General features: G+C 49.9%; 1 protein-coding gene across 6 annotated transcripts in view; it reads left to right on the top strand.

Annotated features, from left to right (window-relative positions):
- FAM171A2 (family with sequence similarity 171 member A2) overlaps positions 1-22,736 on the top strand; it is a 47,272-nt gene extending 24,536 nt beyond the window's left edge. For 5 of the 6 annotated variants that reach the window (XM_081837748.1, XM_081837750.1, XM_081837752.1 and 2 more), the window contains exons 3-8: positions 9,546-9,638; positions 11,710-11,904; positions 13,033-13,209; positions 14,429-14,545; positions 15,438-15,564; positions 17,774-22,736. In XM_081837748.1, the coding sequence (XP_081693874.1) occupies positions 9,546-9,638; positions 11,710-11,904; positions 13,033-13,209; positions 14,429-14,545; positions 15,438-15,564; positions 17,774-19,331 (2,267 nt within the window). In that variant the 3' untranslated portion in view covers positions 19,332-22,736. The remainder of the gene's footprint in view (positions 1-9,545; positions 9,639-11,709; positions 11,905-13,032; positions 13,210-14,428; positions 14,546-15,437; positions 15,565-17,773) is intronic. The other variant, XM_081837751.1, reaches the window with a different exon arrangement.
- The last annotated feature ends 435 nt before the right edge of the window (positions 22,737-23,171 follow it).

Below are 23,171 nucleotides of genomic sequence, written 5' to 3'. Positions count from 1 at the left end.
GCCACTTCTGGTGAACCAGAGCAGCGCACGGAAACGCCGTTTACCTTCCCGCTGGAGTGGTACCTATTTATCTACTTGCACTTTGACGTGCTTTCAAACTGCTAGGTTGGCAGGAGCTGGGACCAAGCAACGGGAGCTCACCCCGTCACGGGAATTCGAACCGCCGACCTTCTGATTGGCAAGTCCTAGGCTCTGTGGTTTAACCCACAGTGCCCCCCGCGTCCCTAGATTGCTTGTATAGATCACTTTTTTCTCCATGTACTTGGTTCACACACACCCCTCATCACTTAATCCCTACGACGACCCTGTGTGGTAGGTTAAGAGGCTGCGACTGACTCCCAAGGTCACCCATTGAGCTTCATGATTGAGTGGAGGTTTGAACCCTGGTCTCCCAGACCAACAGTTTAATCACTACACAACACTGCCTTCCTAGCGTACTTCTGCTATGGGGCAGCTTATTTTTTTTTGGGGGGGGAGAGATAATTTATAGTGAAATAATTAAACCGTTTGGGGTGTATAGAATAAGATGGGGAGCCCTCACCCCCTTGCAAATGAAGCAAAGCGCACTCATTATGTGTGAACCCTTGGTGTTCACTGGCAAAGACTAACTGGCGCTGGAAATAAGGTCACCTCATTGACCCACCCTGGGGGTTGGAAGCGAAAGTCACAGCTGGCGTATAACACTATCAATAATTTCTGCCTGTAGGCAGGAAATGGGAGGCAACCAACACACACATGCATAAAAATATAGATGTCTTGTGTTTACATACCTTTTTGGACACAGGAGAAGGCCAGAGCAGGATTTTGAATTAAAGTGCATGCACACTGTGTTTCGGAAGCAGGTTGGATTAGCTTCCAGTTCACATATCTCAGTCCCTCCAAGCGTCCTTATTTTCCAGGGACAGTCCCGGATTTACAGAAGTCGTCCTGGTTTCTGATTTGATCCCGGAATGTCCTGCTTTTCCTTAGGACATCCCTATTTTCCTCGGAGAAATGTTGGAGGGTATGGAGTTAGGTGATCCCCGAGCCAAGGAGATCCTTTAGAATCTCCTTTAGAAGACATCTGAAGGCATCCCTGTATAGGGAATTATTTTTGAAAAATGTTTAATGTTTTATTATGTTTTTATATGGGACGCGGGTGGCGCTGTGGTCTAAACCACTGAGCCTCTTAGGCTTGCCGATCAGAAGGTCGGCAGTTTAAATCCCTGCGATGCAGCGAGCTCCCGTTGTTGATTTCCTTAAGAATGGATACGTTTGATCTTCTTGCAGTCCATGGGACTCTCAAGAGTCTCCTCCAGCACCATAATTCAAAAGCATCAATTCTTTGGCGATCAGCCTTCTTTATGGTCCAGCTCTCACTTCCATACATCACTACTGGGAAAACCATGGCTTTAACTATACGGACTATACGAACTATACGAAGGTTTAGAGACAGCCTAATAGTACCTATCATAAGTCAAGATGTTAAATCTTAATCATTGGTGTTAGACTGTCACATACATGCTCACAGTTGTTGTCCTGTCTTTAGGCAGGTCCTGTCTTTAGACAGAGCAAGCTGGAGGGTGGCAGCAGCTGGTCCTCTGGCCACTCCCATCCTCCTGAGCCATCATGGTGTAGTGGTTAAGAGCGGTAGACTCGTAATCTGGTGAACCAGGTTCGCTTCCCCGCTCCTCCACCTGCAGCTGCTGGGTGACCTTGGGCTTCCCTCTGAAGTCTCTCAGCCCCACTCACCTCACAGAGTGTTTGTTGTGGTGGAGGAAGGGAAGGGAGAATGTTAGCTGCTTTGAGACTCCTTCGGGTAGTGATAAAGCGGGATATCAAATCCAAACTCTTCTCTTCTCCTGAGCTTCCACGCGGGTGGCAGTGATGCATCCTTGTGGCTGGTTTGAGCTGCCTCACCAAGTTGCTTTCTCCTGATGCGTCACTGATGGTTGGGAATGGCTGTGACTGAGCGAGCAGGCAGAGGGGGAGCCAGCCAAGGCCATGCGCCCCAGCAGACATGCACTCGCACACATGTTGTGGTGATGCTGCACTGCGGTGTTTGTTTGCACAGCAATGCCAGGTGGAGCGGTTAGTAAGGACAGAGCTTTGGGTCTCACATAGGACGTGCCCTGTGTCTTCTAAGCTAGCCTGCTGCCCTTAGGTGTTGTGGTGGAGCTTCCTGTCCTGTCTCCCGCATTGGAGTAAGACTCTAGTGTCAGTGCAGCTGACTTCTGCATTTGGAATAGCAGCAATCCTTTAATACAGGCACCAAAATGCTTTTGGCTGGCCCTGCTGTGAGCATGATATGGCAATCTCCCTGCAGCCAGTGTGTCATCGTTGCACAAAGGTTTTGTGGCGCATATTTCAAGTTCAGTTTCCCCTCCCAAAATTTTTTTTCTTGGTTTTTCCAAAAAAAATCAAACAAACAACATAAATCTCCACTATATTTAAATCAAACTTAATAACGTTGTAAATGACTTCCTCGTATCTCCCTAGTTGAATTTCAGTGTATATCATTTTAACCGTTTTCCAACACCAATATTCTTTATAAAATTAACTTATTCACTTAACGTCTTTCTTTCTTTTCAATTCAGCATTACAACATGTTTATTCATCATATTTCAAGTTTTTAACCAGAGGGTCAACCTCCTAGAGATTTCTTTTCTTTCTTTGATTTAAGGTTTTGGGGCACTTGGGAGAGGCTTATTCTCCAAGCAGAAAGCGAGGAGGAAGATTCGGGTGTTCACTTACACGAGGGAACACCAGAGCCTTCCCTCCTCCTCCGTTTTTCTTTTTTTCATTTGATGTTCTTTCCCCACTGTTTTTCATTCTCCCCAGGGTTCTAGTTCCTGTTGCTCATCAACATACCATGCCAGAGATGCCGACCGTGATTCAGGGAATATTTCAGGGAAGCAGTTCAGATTGCTCAAGCCACATGCCAAAGGGGATTGCAGCTCCCAGCCCTCTAAGAAACCACTAGCCAGTCAGCCCTGTGAAAATTCCTTCTTGCCATCAAATTGGGAAACTTTAAGTAAACATCCACTCATGAGTTTACAGGCCAAGAAGAGTTTGGATTTGATATCCCGCTTTTCACTCCCTTTAAGGAGTCTCCAAGCGGCTAACATTCTCCTTTCCCTTCCTCCCCCACAACAAACACCCTGTGAGGTGAGTGGGGCTGAGAGACTTCAGAGAAGTGTGACTGGCCCAAGGTCACCCAGCAGCTGCATGTGGAGGAGCGGGGAATCGAACCCCGTTCACCAGATTACGAGACTACCGCTCTTAACCACCACACCACACTGGCTCTCCAGTGGCCTCTAACATATTTAACTGGCCTCTAACATCTTTAAAACTAGATATTTATGTATGTACCCTTCAGGAGAAAAGGCTGAGGAGTAAACCCTACACAAATCCGAAGTGGAGTCCCTAAGATGGTTGGAGAGTATCTTGCATGCCTCCTTCCAGCAACTCAAGCAACACAGGAGGCGGCAGTTATGAGTTACTGGTCTCTGCAGCCACAGCAAGAACTGTGGTTCTCTAGCTGTTTGACTTTGCCCCTGGAGACACACTCCTGAGACAAACAGATGTCTGAAGGAGCGTCTCCACCCCCATCGTCCAGCCTGGACACAGAGGTCCAGCTCTGAGGGCCTTCTGGTGGTTCCCTCACTGTGAGAGGCCAAGTTACAGGGAATTAGGCAGAGGGCCTTCTCGGTAGTGGCACCCGCCCTGTGAAATGCCCTTCCACCAGATGTCAAGGAAATAAACAACTCTCTGACTTTTAGAAGACATCTGAAGGCAGCCCTGTTTAGGGAAGTTTTTAACTTTTGACATTTTATCGTATTTTTAATATTCTGTTGGGAGCCGCCCAGAGTGGCTGGGGAAACCCAGCCAAATGGGTGGGGTATAAATAATAAATTATTATTATTATAACAACCCTTCAAAGTTCTGTGGGGGTGGGTGGGAATACACATACTTATTTTACATGTAGGAAATATGAGGCTCATGGTATTATAATTAGTAAGTCATAGGTGTTATTTTTCCCCTGGAAAATGTTGTTGTTGCTTCATCAACATTTTTTTTGGTTCAAAATAGTTTTCTACAGCCCAGAATGAACAGTGTAAAATTATGATGCCAGAAAAATCTATTTTTTAATTGTTGCTATACGTTTTGCTTCTGAACTGCTTCCCCACACACACATTTCAGAACTGTTTGCACCAGACCAGCTTTTTTGGATCCAGTTTTCATGCCACTCCCTCCTCTCACTATCTTATATAGGCCAACAACAAACTTGCTCTCAGAATTGCAGAGCCTTATGTATCCAAAATGGTACTATCCATGCACTGCCCCACAGGAAGGCATTTAACAGGGCTCATAGGAAACCCTCGTGGGATTGGGATTGGCAGAAGTACGGGAAACTCCAAATCAGGCTGTTGACAACTGTGCATCCTCAGTGACCACAGAGCAATGACTGATGGCTGAAGTGGGAGGGAACGAAAAACCCAGGCGGGTGGAGTAGGGAGTGGGATAGTTTATTCTGGAAAAAGAGACGGCAAGCTCTTCAAACTCCCATGTCTCAGATTGTGCATGAGTCGTAAACTGGGATACATTGGGGTTCTAAGAAGCCATGTTAGGGACCACTTAGGTCTGTCTCCCCTAGAGAGTGATGAAATCGGAGTTATTTCAGAGTTATTTCTACTTCTCATGTTTTAGGGTTGGACTCTCAGATTGAAACAGATTGTAAGGCTGAGCCTAGGCTCAAATTATGCTCTAGCTGCCATCCTTGTTGAGAAAGGGAGAGGATGGGCTGTGACAAGCCTTGCCAGATGTGCCTGACAGAGCCATGTTTTCCTCGGTTTTCGGCCATTTGTCTTGGCTCTGGGCCTCGGCTGCTCCAGGATGCAGTTGTGGGAACACTTGTTAGAGCTGGTTGACAGATTTATTGAAGATGAACAGGTTGAAATTCTGCCTTCTAGGAATCTAAAAAAACAAGGAAACTCGGTTTCCACGAAGTCCACCATCCAACTTGTCATAGAATTGTAGAGTTGGAAGGGACCACAAGGGTCATCTAGTCCAACCCCCTGCAGTGCAGGAAACTTTCACCCAACATGGGTCTTGAACCCACGACCCTGAGAGTAAGTCTTGTGCTCTAGTAAAGGTAAAGGGACCCCTGACCATTAGGTCCAGTCGTGACCGACTCTGGGGTTGCGGCGCTCATCTCGCTTTATTGGCCGAGGGAGCCGGCGTACAGCTTCCGGGTCATGTGGCCAGCATGACTAAGCCGCTTCTGGCGAACCAGAGCAGCACACGGAAACGCCATTTACCTCCCCACTGGAGCAGTACCTATTTATCTACTTGCACTTTGACGTGCTTTCAAACTGCTAGGTTGGCAGGAGCAGGGACTGAGCAACGGGAGCTCACCCCGTCGTGGGGATTCAAACCACCGACCTTCTGATCGGCAAGTCCTAGGCTCTGTGGTTTAACCCACAGTGCCACCCGCGTCCCCTTGTGCTCTACTGAGCTGGTAAATGTATCTCTCCCTCCCTAATCACTGCTACTTGACCCACAATAAAAGCCATGAAAACTGTGAATAATATAATAATATTTACTTTAGTTCAGATCCTATTCCTGCAACTGTGTTGTTGTTTTTTAAATACAAAAATCAAGCTTTCTAAAATTGCCGTGCTGTAAGGCTGAATGAACTACGTAGACTTAAAAAGTTTTTACTCTGCTTTGTTATGTGGACTTGCAAATTTACTCTTCGCTTGCAAAGAGATTCAGTTCAATCTAACAGCTTCAGTGGTTGTTAGCAATAATTTCCAGAGGCTAAGAGGACTTTCTCCTGCCCAAAGAGCTTACCAATCTTGTAATTCAACACAGGGGAAACCACAGAGGAATGGCTGGGAAATCCAGACAGAATGAATGGGAAGAGCATGTGTTTATATATCAATTACATGTGGTTATGATTAGTTACAGCACAGTATTGCATCTAGAAAAGGTGGGTTTTGAGAAAGGATTTGAAGGAAGAGCTGGCATTGCAGAGATGCTCTGGGAGGCTCTTCCAGACATAAAGGGCAGCAAGGAAGAAAGGGAGAGCAGCAGGAGCTGGATGAGCAAAGATCACAGGTAGGGTGGGATGCATTGAAATGTAAGAGCAAAGAGATAAGTTGTTGTTGTTGTTTAGTCATGTCCGACTCTTCGTGACCCCATGGACCAGAGCACTCCAGGCACTCCTGTCTTCCACTGCCTCCCGCAATTTGGTTAAACTCATGCTGGTAGCTTCGAGAACACTGTCCAGCCATCTCGTCCTCTGTCGTCCCCTTCTCCTTGTGCCCTCCAACATTCCCAACATCAGGGTCTTTTCCAGGGAGTCTTCTCTTCTCATGAGGTGGCCAAAGTATTGGACCCTCAGCTTCAGGATCTGTCCTTCCAGTGAGTACTCAGGGCTGATTTCCTTAAGAATGGATACGTTTGATCTTCTTGCAGTCCATGGGACTCTCAAGAGTCTCCTCCAGCACCATAAGTCAAAAGCATCTATTCTTCGGCGATCAGCCTTCTTATGTGGGGGCAAAGCCACAGTGGGTGGGGGCTTTGAATAAAGAGCCTGCACCGGGGCCAGAAACAGCAAGGCAGCCAAGTGTAGGGGTATAAGGTGGGATGCCATGTGGTCATGTGGGACACAGGTGGTTCTGTGGTCCAAACCACTGAGCCTCTTGGGCTTGCCGATCAGAAGGTCGGGGGTTCAAATCCCCATGACGGATGCCTGTGCAAAAATATTTTTGTCCATCTACAAGAAACTTGCAACTGTGGTGCAGGCCCTCCTTCCCCAATCTATTCCACCCAAGTTATAATGGCAAATGAAAGCTGTTGGGATGCTGCACTTCCAAACAGCAACTGGGAAGAGGCAGATTGCTTGGATAACATGACGCCCAGGGATGGGGCAGTGGTGGCGCAGTGGTCTAAACCACTGATCCTCTTGGGCTTGCCGATCGGAAGGTCGGTGGTTCGAATCCCCACGACGGGGTGAGCTCTTGTTGCTCTGTCCCAGCTCCTGCCAGCCTAGCAGTTCAAAAGCACGCCAGTGCGAGTAGATAAATGGGTACCGCTCCGGCGGGAAGGTAAACAGCATTTCCATGCTCTCTGGTTTCCGTCACAGTGTCCCGTTGCGCCAGAAGCGGTTTAGTCCTGCTGGCCACATGACCCGGAAAGCTGTCTGTGGGCAAACACCGGCTCCCTTGGCCTGAAAGCAAGATGATCACCGCAACCCCATAGTCGCATTTGACTGGAGTTAACCGTCCAGGGGTCCTTCACCATGTGGTCAGAGCAGCAAGAGGGGTGAATTGTTTTGGTCCCATAACACTGGGTAAAGGTGAAGGGGACCAAGGTAAGATAACGCACGGCTAGAGAGGAAAATGGAGTAGCCAGGTGAGAGATGACTAGGGAGTGAACCAGGATGGAGAGAGACCGATACAGTGGTACCTCGGGTTACATACACTTCAGGTTACAGACTCTGCTAACCCAGAAATATTACCTTGGATTAAGAACTTTGCTTCAGGATGAGAACAGAAATCGTGCGGCGGCAGCACGGGGCCCCATTAGCTAAAGTGGTGCTTCAGATTAAGAACGGATCTCTGGAATGAATTAAGTACGTAACCAGAGGTACCACTGTGCATTTCCCCCAGTGTTGTAAAGGAGGAAGAGGCAGGGCATGGCAACAGACTGAATAAGGAGAGAGATAGAAGGATTTGTACCTATCCAACGAGGTGAGTGGTGATGCCATCAGTGGCTAAGGAGAGTGTACAAGGAGGAAAGATGAGAAGTCTTGTCTTGAGCATACGAAATTACGACCAAGTATTCAAGTGGAAAGATTGGCTAGAATAAGGGTAAGCAACTGGAGATGCAGGTTTGGAGGTGGGGGAGACCGTTCTGGTCTAGAAAGAAAGTGCTGGTTTCCCTCAGTGTACAAGTCAGAGGCGGGGGACCTGTGGTCCCCCAGCTCTTGTTGCACTGTGACTCCCATCAGCCCCAACCAGCATGGCCTGTGGACAGACATGATGGGAGTTGTAGTCCAGCCACGGTTTCCCCACCCCCGGTCTTGATGGTACCAAAAGCCGTGGGATTTAATGAGGTCACCCAGAGACAGTGTGTGGGGAAAAAAGAATAGCAGAGGTCCAAGAATAAGAGCCCCAAAAGACCCCACTGGAGAAGGGGAAAGTGGAGGAAAAGCTTCCCCTTGTGGAAACATAAAAGGAACATTTAGGTAGGAAGAGAACCATGGTTAAGAGATGAGGGGTGCCTTATACATGCCTTCCCCCTCTTCCTCCTGCACCTCCCCTTCCTCTTCACCTTCCATTTCTCAGTTCTCTTTTGTGGGGCAGCATTATATCTGCACTGAGGTTATTCACAGCATGTTTAGATTTAATCAGGGTTTGCAAATCCATCTTTAAATTATGGTCTGGAGATGAGCAGATTTTGCAGCTGCGCTGACTCATGATGGAATTGCTATCTTGGGATAGAATAATGAGAAATCATTGCGTATACTATCAGTATTCCCACTCCACCATTAGTATTTCCATTAAACTCCCCACCCCACTTTATGATGGACCAGTACTAATAATAAATTAGCGGGGGGGGGGGAGAGCAAGCAAACTCCTCTAATGAGTGGTTCATAAGAGAAAACAAGCAAAATGGCTCAGTTCAGACATCACACCAAGCCTTGATTAATGAAGCTAAATAATGGTTTGATGTGATGTCTGAATAGTTTGTGTTTGGCTAGCAAATCACAATTGGAGACCACTTTCTAGAATGGGCTTGCAAACAATGGTTTGTGTTAACTGTAAATCACCATGAAAGGCAGGATGCAGATTTAACTAACTAAGGGCTCATCCAAACTTACCCTTGCCCCCTGCTTTCCCCCAGGGAAACCCAATTTTTACTGCTGAATTGGAGCAAATATCAATTGGGTTTTCTCTGGATTGACGTTTTCTCTGATTTATCACTAAAGAGTGGGTTTTCCCGGGGAAAGCAAGGGCAAAACCGTTCGGACTCTTGTCTGCAAGCATGGGACAAGCAGAAAATAACCCATTCTTTCTAGGTATGGGGCAAGCGGAAGTGTAGACGAGCCCTCGGGTTTGGTGTGATGTTTAAATTAATAAACAATACCTATGACTAGTACTTTGGAAGCTATTCTGCCTTGGGACTGGAGTACTGAGCAGACACATAACCGAAGAAGAAAAACAGTTCTAAACTGTGGTTTGCCAGTTGTACACCTGGAAGCTCAAGTGTTTGAGTTCGAAACTAGGATTAGTGCAAGCCATAGACTGGTGTGATGTTTGGGCTGAGTCTTTGCAAACGACAACACATCAGAGAGGAACACACCCAGTTTTTTTTCTTTCCGTTTCTTTTTCTGCGCCTCCTGCCACCCTGCAACAGAACTCTTTTTAGGGGATTTTACTCCCAAGACAGACTACCTAGTGAAGTTATCAGGAAACTTTGTGCTAGGCACAGAAACACTTCGAGTAAGTCTGATTCTCTTTTTCTCTCTTCCCTCCCACAATTTCCCTTTGCAGTCTATGCCTCTGTCAGCCTCTATCTGCTTCCCGAGCGCCCTGCAACACTCATCCTCTATGATGACCTGGTACAGATCCTCCTTGGCTCTCCAGGTAAGTCCTCCGTTCCATTTGCCAGAAAGTGAAGGGCATGTGGCCGGCACCCAAGGAGCCAGCTTGGCTATCTGGGGATTGGGGATCCCACACAATCGCTAGTGCCATCTTCTGGGCTGCAGGGGATGCTGGTCCTGTTTAAGATTGCAGAGCACATTGCTGCCCTCTGTGCACACTACTGGGAAGTAAGTGGTGGTTAGGGGAGACAAAGGGAAATGTTGGCTTGCTCTCTACAAATTCTGCTCCTCCTCCAAGGCCTCTAGCAGCCTGTGCCTGCAGGGGGAAGCAGTCTTCAGGACCATGCCAGTTCGCAGGGGGCATTTGGGAGAGACTTCTGCAGCCCAAGGGACTTTTTGAGCTGGGCTGGATGATGGGAGGAGGGAAGTAGGAAGCTCAGTGCTCTGGGCTTTGCTACAACTGTATAAGCCAGGGATTTCCAACAGGTCAATCGTGATCTACTGGTCGATCCCTGGAAGGTTGCGGTAGATCGCGGTAGATCGCTGGTTCCTCCATCCAACCCCATCCTCTAGATCACTAGTGCGGAAGTTGGAGTTTTTGCAGCAAGGCTGACTGTCTCATTTGCGATCTCTTGGCAGCGGCTTTTTATAACTTACTTGACCTAATCCCCAAAATTAAAGCTTAAGAACTTTGACCTGAATCCCGCCCCCCAAAAATGGGATGTACTTCCCTAATAAAAGCTCAACAGCTTTGACCTGAACCCCTTAAAAAATGGAACGTTCCTCCCAAACAAAGCTCAAGAACTATGACCTGAACCCCTCCCCCAATGTGAGGTTCTTCCCTTTAAAACCCCCAACAATTTTGACCTGACCCCCCCCAAAAAGGGGTAGATCACTGCCAGATTTTAATTGTGTGAGTAGATCGCAGTCTCTTGGAAGTTGGACATCCCTGGTATAAGCGAGTGAGCTGAGGAGGTGACCCTGGGTCGGGTGTGAGCTGGTCAGGAGTCTGTGGGATTGAGATGGGTTGCTGTGCTGTGAAGTGGTGAATGAGAGAATTAGGGTGGGTGGTGCTCTAGGTCCCTGGAGGGAGATGGCCAGTGACCTCTTCTCTGATCTAATGGGCTCCATAAGAGAGGTGCCTCCATAAACTTGCCAAATAAGGCAAGTCACTCTCATATTGCTCACCTTTCATAATTTCTTGCCTTCCTGTTATCCATGAGGAGGAGCCGAGCATGGTTTGCTCAGCATACTGAATCCTCTTATCAAGGGCTAAATTCCAAGGGCTAAATACATTTTTAAAAGGTGAATTAAAGTCAATATAAACTGACAAAAAATGGCATACATACAGAGCAACGCAACAGGATTCAAATTCCACGTGTTGTCATGAATTTGAGCAGCCCTATGCTATACAGTGGTACCTCGGGTTACATACGCTTCAGGTTACAGACTCCGCTAACCCAGAAATAGTACCTCAGGTTAAGAACTTTACCTCAGGATGAGAACAGAAATTGCACAGCGGCGGCGCAGCACGAGGCCCCATTAGCTAAACTGGTGCTTCAGGTTAAGAACAGTTTCAGGTTAAGAACGGACCTCCGGAACGAATTAAGTATATAACCAGGGGTACCACTGTACAGAGCATAGCTGAGTACAGTGCTACCTCAGTTTTCTAATGTAATCTGTTCCGGGAGACCGTTTGAGTTCTGAAACATTCGAAAACCAAGGCGTGCTTTTCCAGCCGACAGGACTCAACAGCCGACAGGCTCTTGCACTCAGCCGTAGCCACCTCGGAAATTTGACTTCCAAGGCACGTTCGAAAACCGAAGCATTTACTTCCGAGTTTACGGCGTTCAAAAACTGAAACATTCGTCAACAGAGACGTTCGAAAACCGAGGTACCACTGTATATTGCTGGCAGCGGCTCTTGTTTCCTGAATGGTGATCAGAAATCACTCTGCGCGTGCTCAGGGATGCTTCCTGGCATTTGCCAGGCCGCATGTCCACAATAATCTCAGGTTGCAAACTGCGGGCGGGATCGAGACGAGCTGCATCCCACGGTTTTCTGTCTGAGCGCTGCCTCGGTAGGCCGGCAGCTGAAATGGTTGATTCTTACAGGGGCCAAGAGCCAGCCGTGGGCTCAGTTCCAGCGCAAATCCGCCCGCCTGCCCCGCAGCTCCACCTACAGCCAGCTCTCGGCCTCCCTGACCGCCGCCAGCGGTGGGCCGGATATGAGGGGCTTCCCATCTTTCATCGGGGCTGAAAGCAACGGCAGCGGTAAGGGGACTGGGCCCAGATCCTGGGTGAAAAATGGTGAGGATGCGATACGGAATGTTGAAGGCTGTGGAACCAGCCCTTTGATTGCTCAGAGGGATAGTTGTCTGCCTTAAAGAAGTGGATTTGGGGGCAGCAAACAGATTGCAGCTGCCAGATTTCTGGCCGGGGTTCTGTTTAGATCTCATAATGCCCCTTTTTTAAAAAGCAGCAGCTGCATCAGTGGCCAGTTCATTTCCAGACCCAGTTCAAGGTGCTCACATGAGTGTGTAAAGTCCTAAAAATTATCTAGGCCTTCAATACCTCAAAGACCACCTCCTTCGCTGCAGACCCTTTTGGGTGCTGAGATGGATGAAAGGGCCCTCATGGTAGTTCCTCTGCCCTCAGAGGCCTGGGAGAGGGCCTTATCTGTGGCGGCCCCTAAGCTGTGGAACTCAGAAGTTCATCCTGCACTTTTATTATACAGCTTCCGGCAAGTGCTGAAGGCACACACCTCTTTACCCTGGATTTTGTTACACGAGGTGTGTGTTTTTCTGACCCACCTTATTTTTCTGATCGTTAAGTTGTTTCAAACTGTTTTTAATACTGTTGTGTTTTGCAACCTGCCCTTAGGGTGAGTAAATAACAACAACAAGAAGTTTGTTAGTACAGTCATACCTTGGAAGTCGAATGGAATCCATTCCAGAAGTCAGTTCGGCTTCCAAAACGTTCAGAAACCAAAGAGTGGCTTCTAATTGGCTGCAGGAAGCTCCTGCAGCCAATCGGAAGCCCCGTTGGACTTTCAGCTTAAAAGAATAGTTCGCAAACCGGAACTGTCGCTTCTGGGTTTGTGATGTTTGGGAGCCAAAATGTTTGAGAACTAAGCTGTTCAAAAACCAAGGTACGGCTGTGTAGCTTTATCAACTGGACAGCTCGGTTGGTTAGAGCGTAGTGCTGTTGACATCAAAGTCGCAGGTTCGATCCCTGTATGGGACTGCTGAATATTCTTGCATTGCCGGGGGTTGGACTAGATTATCCTCGGGGTCTCTTCCAACTCTGCAGTTCTACGATCATTGGGTGGGGTGCATGGGGGGGGCTTTAGTTTTTTCTGTCTTGGGAACCAAAGTATCTTGGGATGTCTCTGGAGGCGGAAGCAACTCTTTTCCTAACCCTTTTGTCCCCTCGCAGCCAACAGCACATGGCTGGAGCTGGTGCCCATCGTTGCTGTCAGCGTCCACCTCTTCACTGGCAACGGGACAGAAATCCAGCTCTCTGGCTCCGTCCACCTCTCTATCCCGCTGCCGCCTGACACTGCCGCTGCAGCAGCCACCAGCGTGCCGGCCTGGCGCTTTGACCTCAAGAGCGGTGAGAGCGGGCAAGATCCTCCTGGTCTGCAGACACATTCAAACTGCTCAGTTCTTGCCACATTCCACAGGCGCACAAGGCGGGGAGCAATGTTGCTTCCGTCGGAGAAAGCACCCTGCATATTTATACAAGGGTCTTTGGCGGGGGGTGCGCCAGCCTCTTTCCAGACCCCAAACAACTCCCCTGTCACCCATGGCTCTGCAGTGCCATAAAACCACCTAAGTGCTTATAAAAGTCCATTAGCAGGACTCCAGGGGTAGGGAAGGAATCATGCCACATCTGTAAATGGAAGACTGGTTGGGAGGGGGCCATGCTCTTATAAGGGGGTTATTATTGCTGGTGTTGAAAGCATTTTGAGTTGACGGCTGGCTTTCTGCTCCCACTTTATGATTCCAGTTTGGGACCACCCGTCATTTGTGGCTGAAAGGAAGGGGATTATATGGACATTGTTTGTTTCTACGGTGCCCTGCTTGCTCCAATTTGCCTGGGTCTTCTTGGCTCATCTAAGGAATGAGCTCTATTGAAACCTCTGTAGCAGCGCATAGTGGGTTCATGAGGAGCCACTGGCCTGTCTGAAATTGGGGGGAAAGTTCCTGAGGTGCCCAATTGGGGCTGGGGGAGCCATGGAATCAAGAACGATGCCTGGGACCATATTGGTTCTCTAGGTTGCCTCTACCTCCTTCGCATTTCTTCTGCACAACAGAATATGTGGCCTGCTGTGCTATCTACATTATCTCTCTCTCTCTCTCTCTCTCTCTCTCTCTCTCTCTCTCACACACACACACACACACACACACCTGCTAGCCTAGCTGTATAGCTCTGCCCTAGCTTATGCCAACCTAGCAGTTTGAAAGCACACCAGTGCAAGTAGATAAATAGGTACCGCTGTGGCAGGAATGTAAACAGCGTTTCCATGCGCTCTGGTTTCCATCACAGTGTTCCATTGTGCTAGAAGCGGTTTAGTCCTGTTGGCAACATGAACCAGAAAGCTGTCTGTGGACAGACGCCGGCTCCCTCAGCCTGAAGTGAGATGAGCGCCACAACCCCATAGTTACCTTTGACTGGACTTAACTATCCAGGGGTCCTTTACCTTTTACCTTTTATAGGTTTTGCAGGTTAGGGATGGGGCTGGTGAGTGGCCAGTCCTTCGTCTGGGAAAGGGCTTGGCCCAGATGTCCTTTCAGGTTACTTCTGATTCAGCAGTTCTTCTTTCTCTCAGGTCTGTGGATTCGGAATGGGACGGGCCTCATCCGCAAGGAAGGGAACCAGCTTTACTGGACGTTTGTCTCCCCACAGCTGGGCTATTGGGCGGCTGCCATGCTGTCTCCAACAACGGGTAAAGTATCACCACCAAATTCTTAATTACTTTGCTGAGGAACCAGCCAGGAAGGTGCTAGCAGATCTCTTGTGTTAGCAGGAGTGCACATTCTCTGCACACCTGTGGGAATTTGCTTGGAATGTGGTATCTTGTGGATTACGAGTTCCTGAAAAACGAGTGCCTCTCAGTTTGCACGGAGTGGTTGCCACACAAACACTGAATAAACACTGAATAAATGCAACCAGGGCTGGGGTGGGCGACATGCACAAACACTGAATAAATGCAACCAGGGCTGGGGTGGGCGACATGCTCAGAAAAGCATGATAAAAACTGAAAGAATTAAGTCTGGGATTAAGGGAAAGGGCATCTAGGGAGAACCAAAATGAATATGGGGAATAAATCCCTCCCTGCATAAATCTGCTCATATTTATATTTGTAGATATCCAGTGCTATTTTTCTAGAAAATTGGTGCTGGAACTCACCATGAACACCTCCCTTGTTCTCTTGCAATTTCAATGGCACCGTTCTGGGAGGTCCCAGCGAGTTCCCGCTGGAAAAAAGCCCCGTATATAAATCTGCTTGAAATTATATTCCGCTAATCTGAGCATTTTTTATCAGTCCCATCTTCTGATGTTTTAATAAAAAGAAAGCCATGCACAAAATGTTTAGTAATTAGAAAAATTGCCTTAAAATTATAGGCATGACTTTAAATCAAGCTTTTAAAGAGCCCCCGTGCCTGGTTTGGAAATTTATATAGTTGGGATTAAAAAAACACACACAAATTAGCTACATCCTTATGCCCTGCTGGATCAGATCCATGGTAACCCCATTTAGTACGTCATCCCATTTCCAACATAGATGTTTTAGGGAAACTTTCAAGTCAGCCCATAAAGAGGTCTCTTCGTTGCAGGGCTGGCCAGTGCAGTTGGAGGCATAAAGGACATTGCCACCTACCACACAATTTTCTTGCTCACCATCCTGGGTGCCCTGGCATTGCTGGTCCTCATCCTGCTCTGCCTGCTTATCTACTACTGCAGGTGAGTGCTGCTTGCCCAACTTCCCACTTCCAGCCTTGTCTTCTCAAACCGCATTAATTTTTCTAAAGCTTGCTCTCCCTATCGCTGCAAGGGCTTATTTACTGTATTTTTGCTTTCATTTCATCTGGGTATTGTGGGGGTTGGGAACTGGCAACCCGCAGGCTGGATCTGAGCCAATGGGCCATTTGAACCAGGCGCCAGTTGAGGGACCTTTCTTTCTCGAATGGAACTGCAAAAGGACTTCAGCTACTGGGGCTCTGAGTGGTAGCTGAAGCAGAGAGGCAGATGGAATGTTTCAGGCATCAGAGGAGATCAAGGACAAACCCTTTTCTCCCCAGCGACCCCTTTAGATACAGCTCACAGCTGCAGTTTCTGAAGGTTTCTCTTTCCCCCCTCCCTCTCTCACCTGGAAGGGTGAGGGAATTCAGCTAAGTTGGGAGTCAGTGCCTCAAGTTTCCAAGAGCGTCACAAAGCAGGTTTTGTTGTAGGTGATAAACATATACATATACATATACATATACATATACATATACATATACATATACATACACATACACATACACATATACACACACATATACACACATATACACACATATACACACATACACACAGTGGTATGTCTGGACGTGAACGGGATCCGTTCTGAAGCCCTGTTCACATCATGAGCCGAATGCAACCCGCGTCTGTGCATGCGCGGGTCGTGATTCGCCACGTCTGTGCATGCGCGTGACCTCATTCTGAGCGTCTGTGCATGCACGAGTGGCGAAACCCGTTCCATTACTTTTGGGTCGCTGCGGGACGCAACCTGGAAAGATTTAACCCGAAGTGACTTTAACCCAAGGTATGACTGTACACACACACACACACACACACACACACACACACTTGTCCTTGGAATGCTTCAGAGGTCTTGGATCCGGGAGACCCTACTGCTAACAAAATCTGGCTCTGTTCCCCATCAGTAAAATTGGAATTATAGAACCGTGCGCCCCAACATTATTATTCGTGGGAAGGAACCACACTTTGAAAATCGGAGCCCTCTTGCAAACGATCTGTTCTAGTAGGGCCCAGGCACGAGGAAAGGCAGCTGAGCTGAGGATTGCAGGAATAGTCCTAAGGAATTTGACAGCTGTTGCAAGCACTTTGTTGCAAAATGTCAGGCAGCCTCTGGCCAATTAGTCATGGGTCCATTCCTTTCCCCTCCCACTCTCCCAAGGCTCTGCTCCTTCGCTCTTTGTCACCCAACCCTATGTCCTAGTGAACACTTCTGTGTAGTAAAAGAGGACAGCAGAACCCCAGAGAACAGGCATCCAGATACACATTGAACTGGGAATGGGGAGGAGGGGAATTTCAGCCAGAGGTACGAGCAAACACCTTTCACTTTAGAAATTAAGTGCTTTGCATGACTACTGGTGAGTCTCAAACCCAGCTTGCTTGTGTCCCGGGGAAGAGGGTTCATTTCCTTCAGCCCTGAATACCTTGACATTTAAACTTCTTTAACAGTCCGTTCACTCTTTTACTTTTATAGAATTATAGAGGTAGAAAGAGCTGAGAGGTCATCTGGGAAATTCTCCTCTCACACCCCCACAGCACACAACCCTACGTCCAAAAGGCAGGAGCATCCAATTATTAGTATCTAAATTTGTATAGTGCCCTTCATCTGAAGATCACAGGGTGGTTCATTGCGAGAAGTGAGATTACAGGGAACTAGTCAAAGGGCCTCTCAGAAGCTGTGCCTGCCCTGCGGAACGCCATCCCGTCAGATGTCAAACAGATAAACAGCTATGTGATTTTTAAAAGACATCTGAAGGCAGCCCTGCTAAGGGAAGTTTTTAGAGTTTGATGTTGCCCTGTGCAAGGCACATGTCTCTCCCCTGAGCTAGAGCACTTCTGCTATGGCTACCTGTGAATTTATCTGCACCTACATTTTCTTCTTCTTCTTCCAGTGTGGTGTGGTGTAGTGGTTAAGAGCGGTAGACTCGTAATCTGGTGAACCGGGTTCGCTTCCCCGCTCCTCCACATGCAGCTGCTGGGTGACCTTGGGCTAGTCACACTTCTCTGAAGTCTCTCAGCCCCACTCACCTCACAGAGTGTTTGTTGTGGGGGGAGGAAGGGAAAGGAGAATGTTAGCCGCTTTGAGACTCCTTCGGGTAGTGATAAAGCGGGATATCAAATCCAAACTCTTCTTCTTCTTCCCCCTTTCCAGGAGGCTGTGCCTGAAGCCACGTCAACAACACAGAAAGCTCCAGCTCTCTGGGGCTCTGGATGCCTCCAAGAAAGACCAGGCCACCTCCATGTCCCAGATCAACCTCATCTGCACCAGCCACCTGGAGACGGCCTCTTCCAACGGGGACACAGATGTGCACACGCCTATCCTCAAGTCGGCCTTCTCCTCCTCCCGGGAGTTCGAGAGCTCCCGGGAAGAGTTCTTCAAGCAAGTGTCCAACCAGAAAGCCCGCCACGCCAGCAAGGCCTCCATGGCGGACACTCTGAGCCAGCGGGGGGCCCTTAAGGACAGCTACGCTCAAGTGGCGGAGGGCTACTCCCTCAAGGCGGCCCGTTCCATGGATGTGCCCGGTGCCCTGGAGCCCCCTCTCCACGAGGACTACAAGCGCGGCTATTCCCACCAGCGCCCCGAGGACAAGAGCAAGCAGGCACGCCACGACAGCAAGGGCTACTCGCAGGAGCCCCCGTCGCCGCCGCCTCTCCCGCCTCCCTTTGACCATTACGGGGGCCACAAAGGGGAGCCCAAGCCGCCCGAGTTCATGATGTCGCAGTCCGTGGACCACCTGGCTCGCCCCACCTCCCTGAGCCAGCCCGGGCAGCTCATCTTCTGCGGATCCATCGACCACATGAAGGATTCCATGTACCGGAACGTGATGCCGACGCTGGTCATCCCGGCCCACTACATGCGCCTGGCTCCCTCGGACCAGCCTGCGGGGGGTTCCGAGAGCCAGCCGGACCTGGACCCAGGCGGCATGGGGATCCCTCACCAGTTTGTGGCCGGGGAGCAGCAGCAGAGGCAGCAGCAGCCCTTCCTGCAGCAGCAGCTGCAGCACCCGCAGTTCCAGCTGCAGCAGCACCCGGGGGAAGAGGCCGAGGGGAAGGGCTGGGGCCCCCACACGCAGTCCGTCAGCGGCTCCGTCACCATCCCAGTGCTGCTGAATGAGTCCACCATGGCCCAGCTGAACGGGGAGCTACAAGCCCTGACGGAGAAGAAGCTGCTGGAGCTGGGTGTGAAGCAGCACCCTCGCGCCTGGTTTGTGTCCCTGGACGGGCGGTCCTCCCAAGTCCGCCACTCGTACATCGACCTCCAGGGCAACGAGAGGAGCCGCAGCAACGACGCCAGCCTGGACTCCGGGGTGGACGTCAACGAGGCCAAGCCCCCCAAGAGGCTGAAGGAGGAGCGCTTGGCGCCGCCCGCTATGGGCCCCACTTACTCCAAGCTGGTCTTCGCTGACGCCGACACGGAGCCCAGCAGCAGCGAGAGCCGAACCGCCATCTGCTCCCCCGAGGACAACTCCCTGACGCCCCTCCTGGACGAGAACGCCGACCACCGGGCGGCCACCATCCCCCGGCGCGGGCGCAGCCGCGGAAACAGCTCCCGCAGCAGCAACAGCAACAGCGAGCTGCGCCGCGACTCCATGACCAGCCCGGAGGATGACAGCAACGAGCCCTCCGAAGGGACGGACGACCAGGGGGACAAGAAGAGCCCCTGGCAGAAACGCGAAGAGCGCCCGCTCATGGTCTTCAACGTGAAGTAGCGGGCAGAAGTGTGCGTGCGAGGAGGTGGGCGGGGGGATGGGTCGTTCTCGTTGCACAGTTGGGGGAGGGGAGCGGAGATCGCCCGGACCACAGAGGTCAGGCTTCCCACACGCAATCTTGGCGCCACTTCCTGCCCTCTCCATCTCGTCAAATGCTTGGTGAAACGGGAACCGCCCGGACTTTTGACAGGACAGACTGATGGAGCGAGAGGCGGCTTGCGGCCAAGCTGTACTCTGTGTTCTTTTCCCCAGCATGCCCCGCGACCACCCGATAAGTTTGCCTTGCCCAAGGCAGGTTAGGAAGTGCTGCATCAACGGGCTGAGCGAGTTGGGCCTCTTACCCTTTTCCACCGACACCAGCCACTGTGAGCCAGGCAGCAACGTGTGTGTGTGCCCACTTCTGGGACAAAGCAAGTTTCGCTGCTCTGAGAGACCTTCTGCCAGATCCCAGGAGGTGGACATGGCCTTGTTTTGTGTGGCTCCAGTTCCAAGAGCCCCTTATCCCCACCCAGCCTTGGCACGGCCAGAACTAGCGTTGGCTCCTTGCCCTGACATTATTGGGAGTGGAGGTGAACTGGAAGGCGTTACTGGGGCTCTTCACCCCCCCTTTTCCTTGGGGGCAGGGTGGGCAATTCGTACAGTTCCTTTAAAAAAATAATTGTCCTGTGGATTTTCCAAGCCGTAGCATGGTTTGGTGGTGGTGGGGGGTTGTTGGTCAAGTGCCCAAAAGCTCTAGGCTGATGCCCATCATTGCCTGTCGTGCCTCAGTGCCCCCAACAACCTGGGCGACAGTACCACGGACAAGTGCGGTGGGTTTGGGGAGTGGGGGCACCCGTGTGGCAACTGTACATATGTGTGTGCATGCGTGTATGTCAGGGGGCGGGTGGGAGCCTGAGCCACGGCGTGCGTGTGGGTAAGCATGTCAGTGGCGGCCGACCTCGCTGCCAAACAAACTCCCTTGAGGAGTCACTTTTGTGCCCCCCATCTCCCCACCCCACCCCTTTGTGCCTGCAACTCCTTGGTCTCCTCCAAGTGCCTTCTGGCCCCAAACGTCTCCCCACTACCACCACCGCATCCCCTCCCCACCCAGGCAGCTGTGAATGAAACCTTGGGTGTCCACAGAAGGGTAATGCAGACGGACCATCTGCTCAAATCTTCCTTTCACTCTAATCCCTCTTCTCTCCTGCCAGGGAGCGCTTGGGGATGGGGAGGGGCGGGGGGGGGGAGCGCAGAAGGAAAAAGTCACCCTCGGCCTCTCTCACAAGCCCAGCTGCCAACTGACTTAAGCCGTCAGCGGAGACAGCCTGGGCAGCTGCCCCATCCAGCAACATGGCAGCATCAGTGACCAATTTCCCAGATAAAAGGGCAGGACCAAATTGGGGTGTTTGTGTGTACCGATGGAGGGGTATGTGTGTGTGTGTGTGTGTGTCTTACATCGTCGATGGAGGGGAGTGTTTGTATCATGCTTTATATATTTGGAGGAGGGGGGGATACGTAGCGTGTGCCTCCTCAGCAGCCCCCAGCAGCGCACCGATGGATGCCTCGTGGACCACTGAGGGGATACGGGATGGTTTTATTTGGGGAAGGGATAGAGGAACCACTAGCCTGAGGCTTTGTCAGCGAAATGGGGGTGGGGGTGGGGGGAGCAAATGGGGAGGGGTGGGGTGGTTGGCTGCAAACCTAAAAGTGTCTTTGGGGGGGGGGCTTCTTTTGAAACCAATGAGTCGGGCCTGACCCCTTCTGAAACAGTAGAGGGCCGCCGGAGAAGTCAACAGGTCAGAAACCATTTGAGCGGACAGAGGGGAAAGGTTGTTGTTTCTGACGCACCTCAGCACCCACTGAAGAGAGTTAATAAAGCTTCACAATTCCAGCTGCAGACCCTGTCCTTCTGGAGCCCCTTCCCCACAACACCAGGGCTTGCTCGCCATGTCTTAGAAGCTGCTGAAACCCCTGGGGAGGAGTTTTTTTGGGGACAGGCGATGAGTCACTCCATGGTCGAGATAGCGAGGCCCTTTACATACACTCAGAAACACTTTGTTCTCCGTTCACCTGTTCCAGGGCTGAGCCTTAGCAATGAAAACAGGTTCTGGGGCTGAGCCCTAGTTCAACGAAACCCTTCTCCTACCCGAGTCAGGCTTTTCAGACTGTTGCCCTGGGGGCGGGGGCAACTTTTCTTTTTCTCTAATTCCCTTTCCTGGGTGATTTCTACTTTTATCTTCTTCCACAGCATATGTTTGTAGGATTTCTCTCCTCCCACCCGCTTTTGCCGGTCCACCACATTAGAGATAACTGTCACCTGTGGAACTCCCTGTTCCTTGATGTGGCTGTCGGCAAAGACTCTCCAGAGAGGGGACCAGGAGCCACCGGGAGCTGTTTTGCATGAGATGAAGATTTCTGCATGGAAGTCTGCATTGAAAACTGCAGAAATCCCATGTGTCGTGCATATGTCTCTTTCCCAGCTTGTACACATTAATACTTTCCATGTGGGGGGGAAATAATCTGTGAATCAGCTCCACACCCCAGCTACTACTGCCTTTGACAATATCTATGAGTATTGGAGGAGCATCTTGGGCTGGTGACTAGCCCAGCTGAAGAAAGCCAGCAGTGTTTTTTGCAGGCTGTAGGTGCTTAATGCACAGAGAGAATCCACTGAGCCATAACGGATTTCCCCGCTCTCCTCCCTTTGTGGAATCCCCCCCCCCCCTTTTTAAACTTTTAGCCTCGTGGCCAGTCAAAGAGCTGTTTCAAATGAGCATACATTGCTGCAAGTGCATTGCATATTTCAAGTGTCAACTGTCACAGTTTTCAAGGGGGCTGTGTCTGTTCCATCTCCTAGATCACGCCTTGCTCAGCCTGATCAGTACCAGCAAACCTGTCTCCAAGGTGGCTGGTCCTAAGCTACCGTTGCCATGACGTTGAGGTATCTCTCAGATCAATGCACATCTTGTAGGAATGTAGCCCTATACAAAGATGGCGGCACTGTAGTCAAACCCACAGGAAGTTATTTGTAGTTAAATGCAGTGGCAGAGCCACACCCCACAAACTATCAGGACCCCCCAGAACCAGATACCTCTTACTCCTTCCTGGTCCAGTGCTGTTTTCTACTACCTTTTTATAGTTGGAAATAAAAATACCTTGCACATAAAGGGAGCTGGGTAAGTGAGGGTGGTCTCTGACACTGATGCATCTTTAACTGTGGGGAATGCCTTTGCTTTCTCTGGTGACTCTGAACTCTCTTGTTGAAAAACCTTTTTTGGAGTTTTTTTTTAAAAAAATTATTATTATTATATAAATATATTAAAAAGTTGGGCAAACTTGGCAAAACTGGAGACTCGGTGGCAGCTGCTGGTGAAACCTCATACTTGTTCTTTAGAATGGTATTAATATATAAACCCTCTGAATTTATCAAGGTTTCATTGCATGGTGGTTGTTTCCTTTCCTAGGCAGCAAATCCTTCCCCCACTAAGCTCGGCTGAGTCTAGAGGCGAGCAGGTTTAGACTTAATTCAAAAACAGCCGCATACAAACGGGTGGGGGACAGGGACAATGTGGATTTACTGATGGGCTTGCAAGACTCTGCTCTTACATTTTATATTGAGCTCCTTCCCTGTTGGCTGAGGGAACTTAACCTGTTGAATTTGCTGGGAGCTGCGCAGCATTTTGGGGAGCGAGCACCCGCTGAGGGAAAAAGAACGTGGCAACCTCGTGTGGGATATAAGTGGAAAGAAAGTGGGCACTGTTCAGTGTGGAAAAGTATAAATGTTTTGGCCTGTACAAGAGCGTTTTTTTGTACTGCAGAATACAGTCTTTGCGAGCTACCATTTTATGAGAAGACTGGTGA

Source organism: Podarcis erhardii (genome assembly GCF_964252035.2).
Source record: "Podarcis erhardii genome assembly, chromosome: 13".
Classification (NCBI taxonomy): Eukaryota; Metazoa; Chordata; class Lepidosauria; order Squamata; family Lacertidae; genus Podarcis; species Podarcis erhardii.
This window is presented reverse-complemented; position numbering and strand designations above follow the sequence as displayed.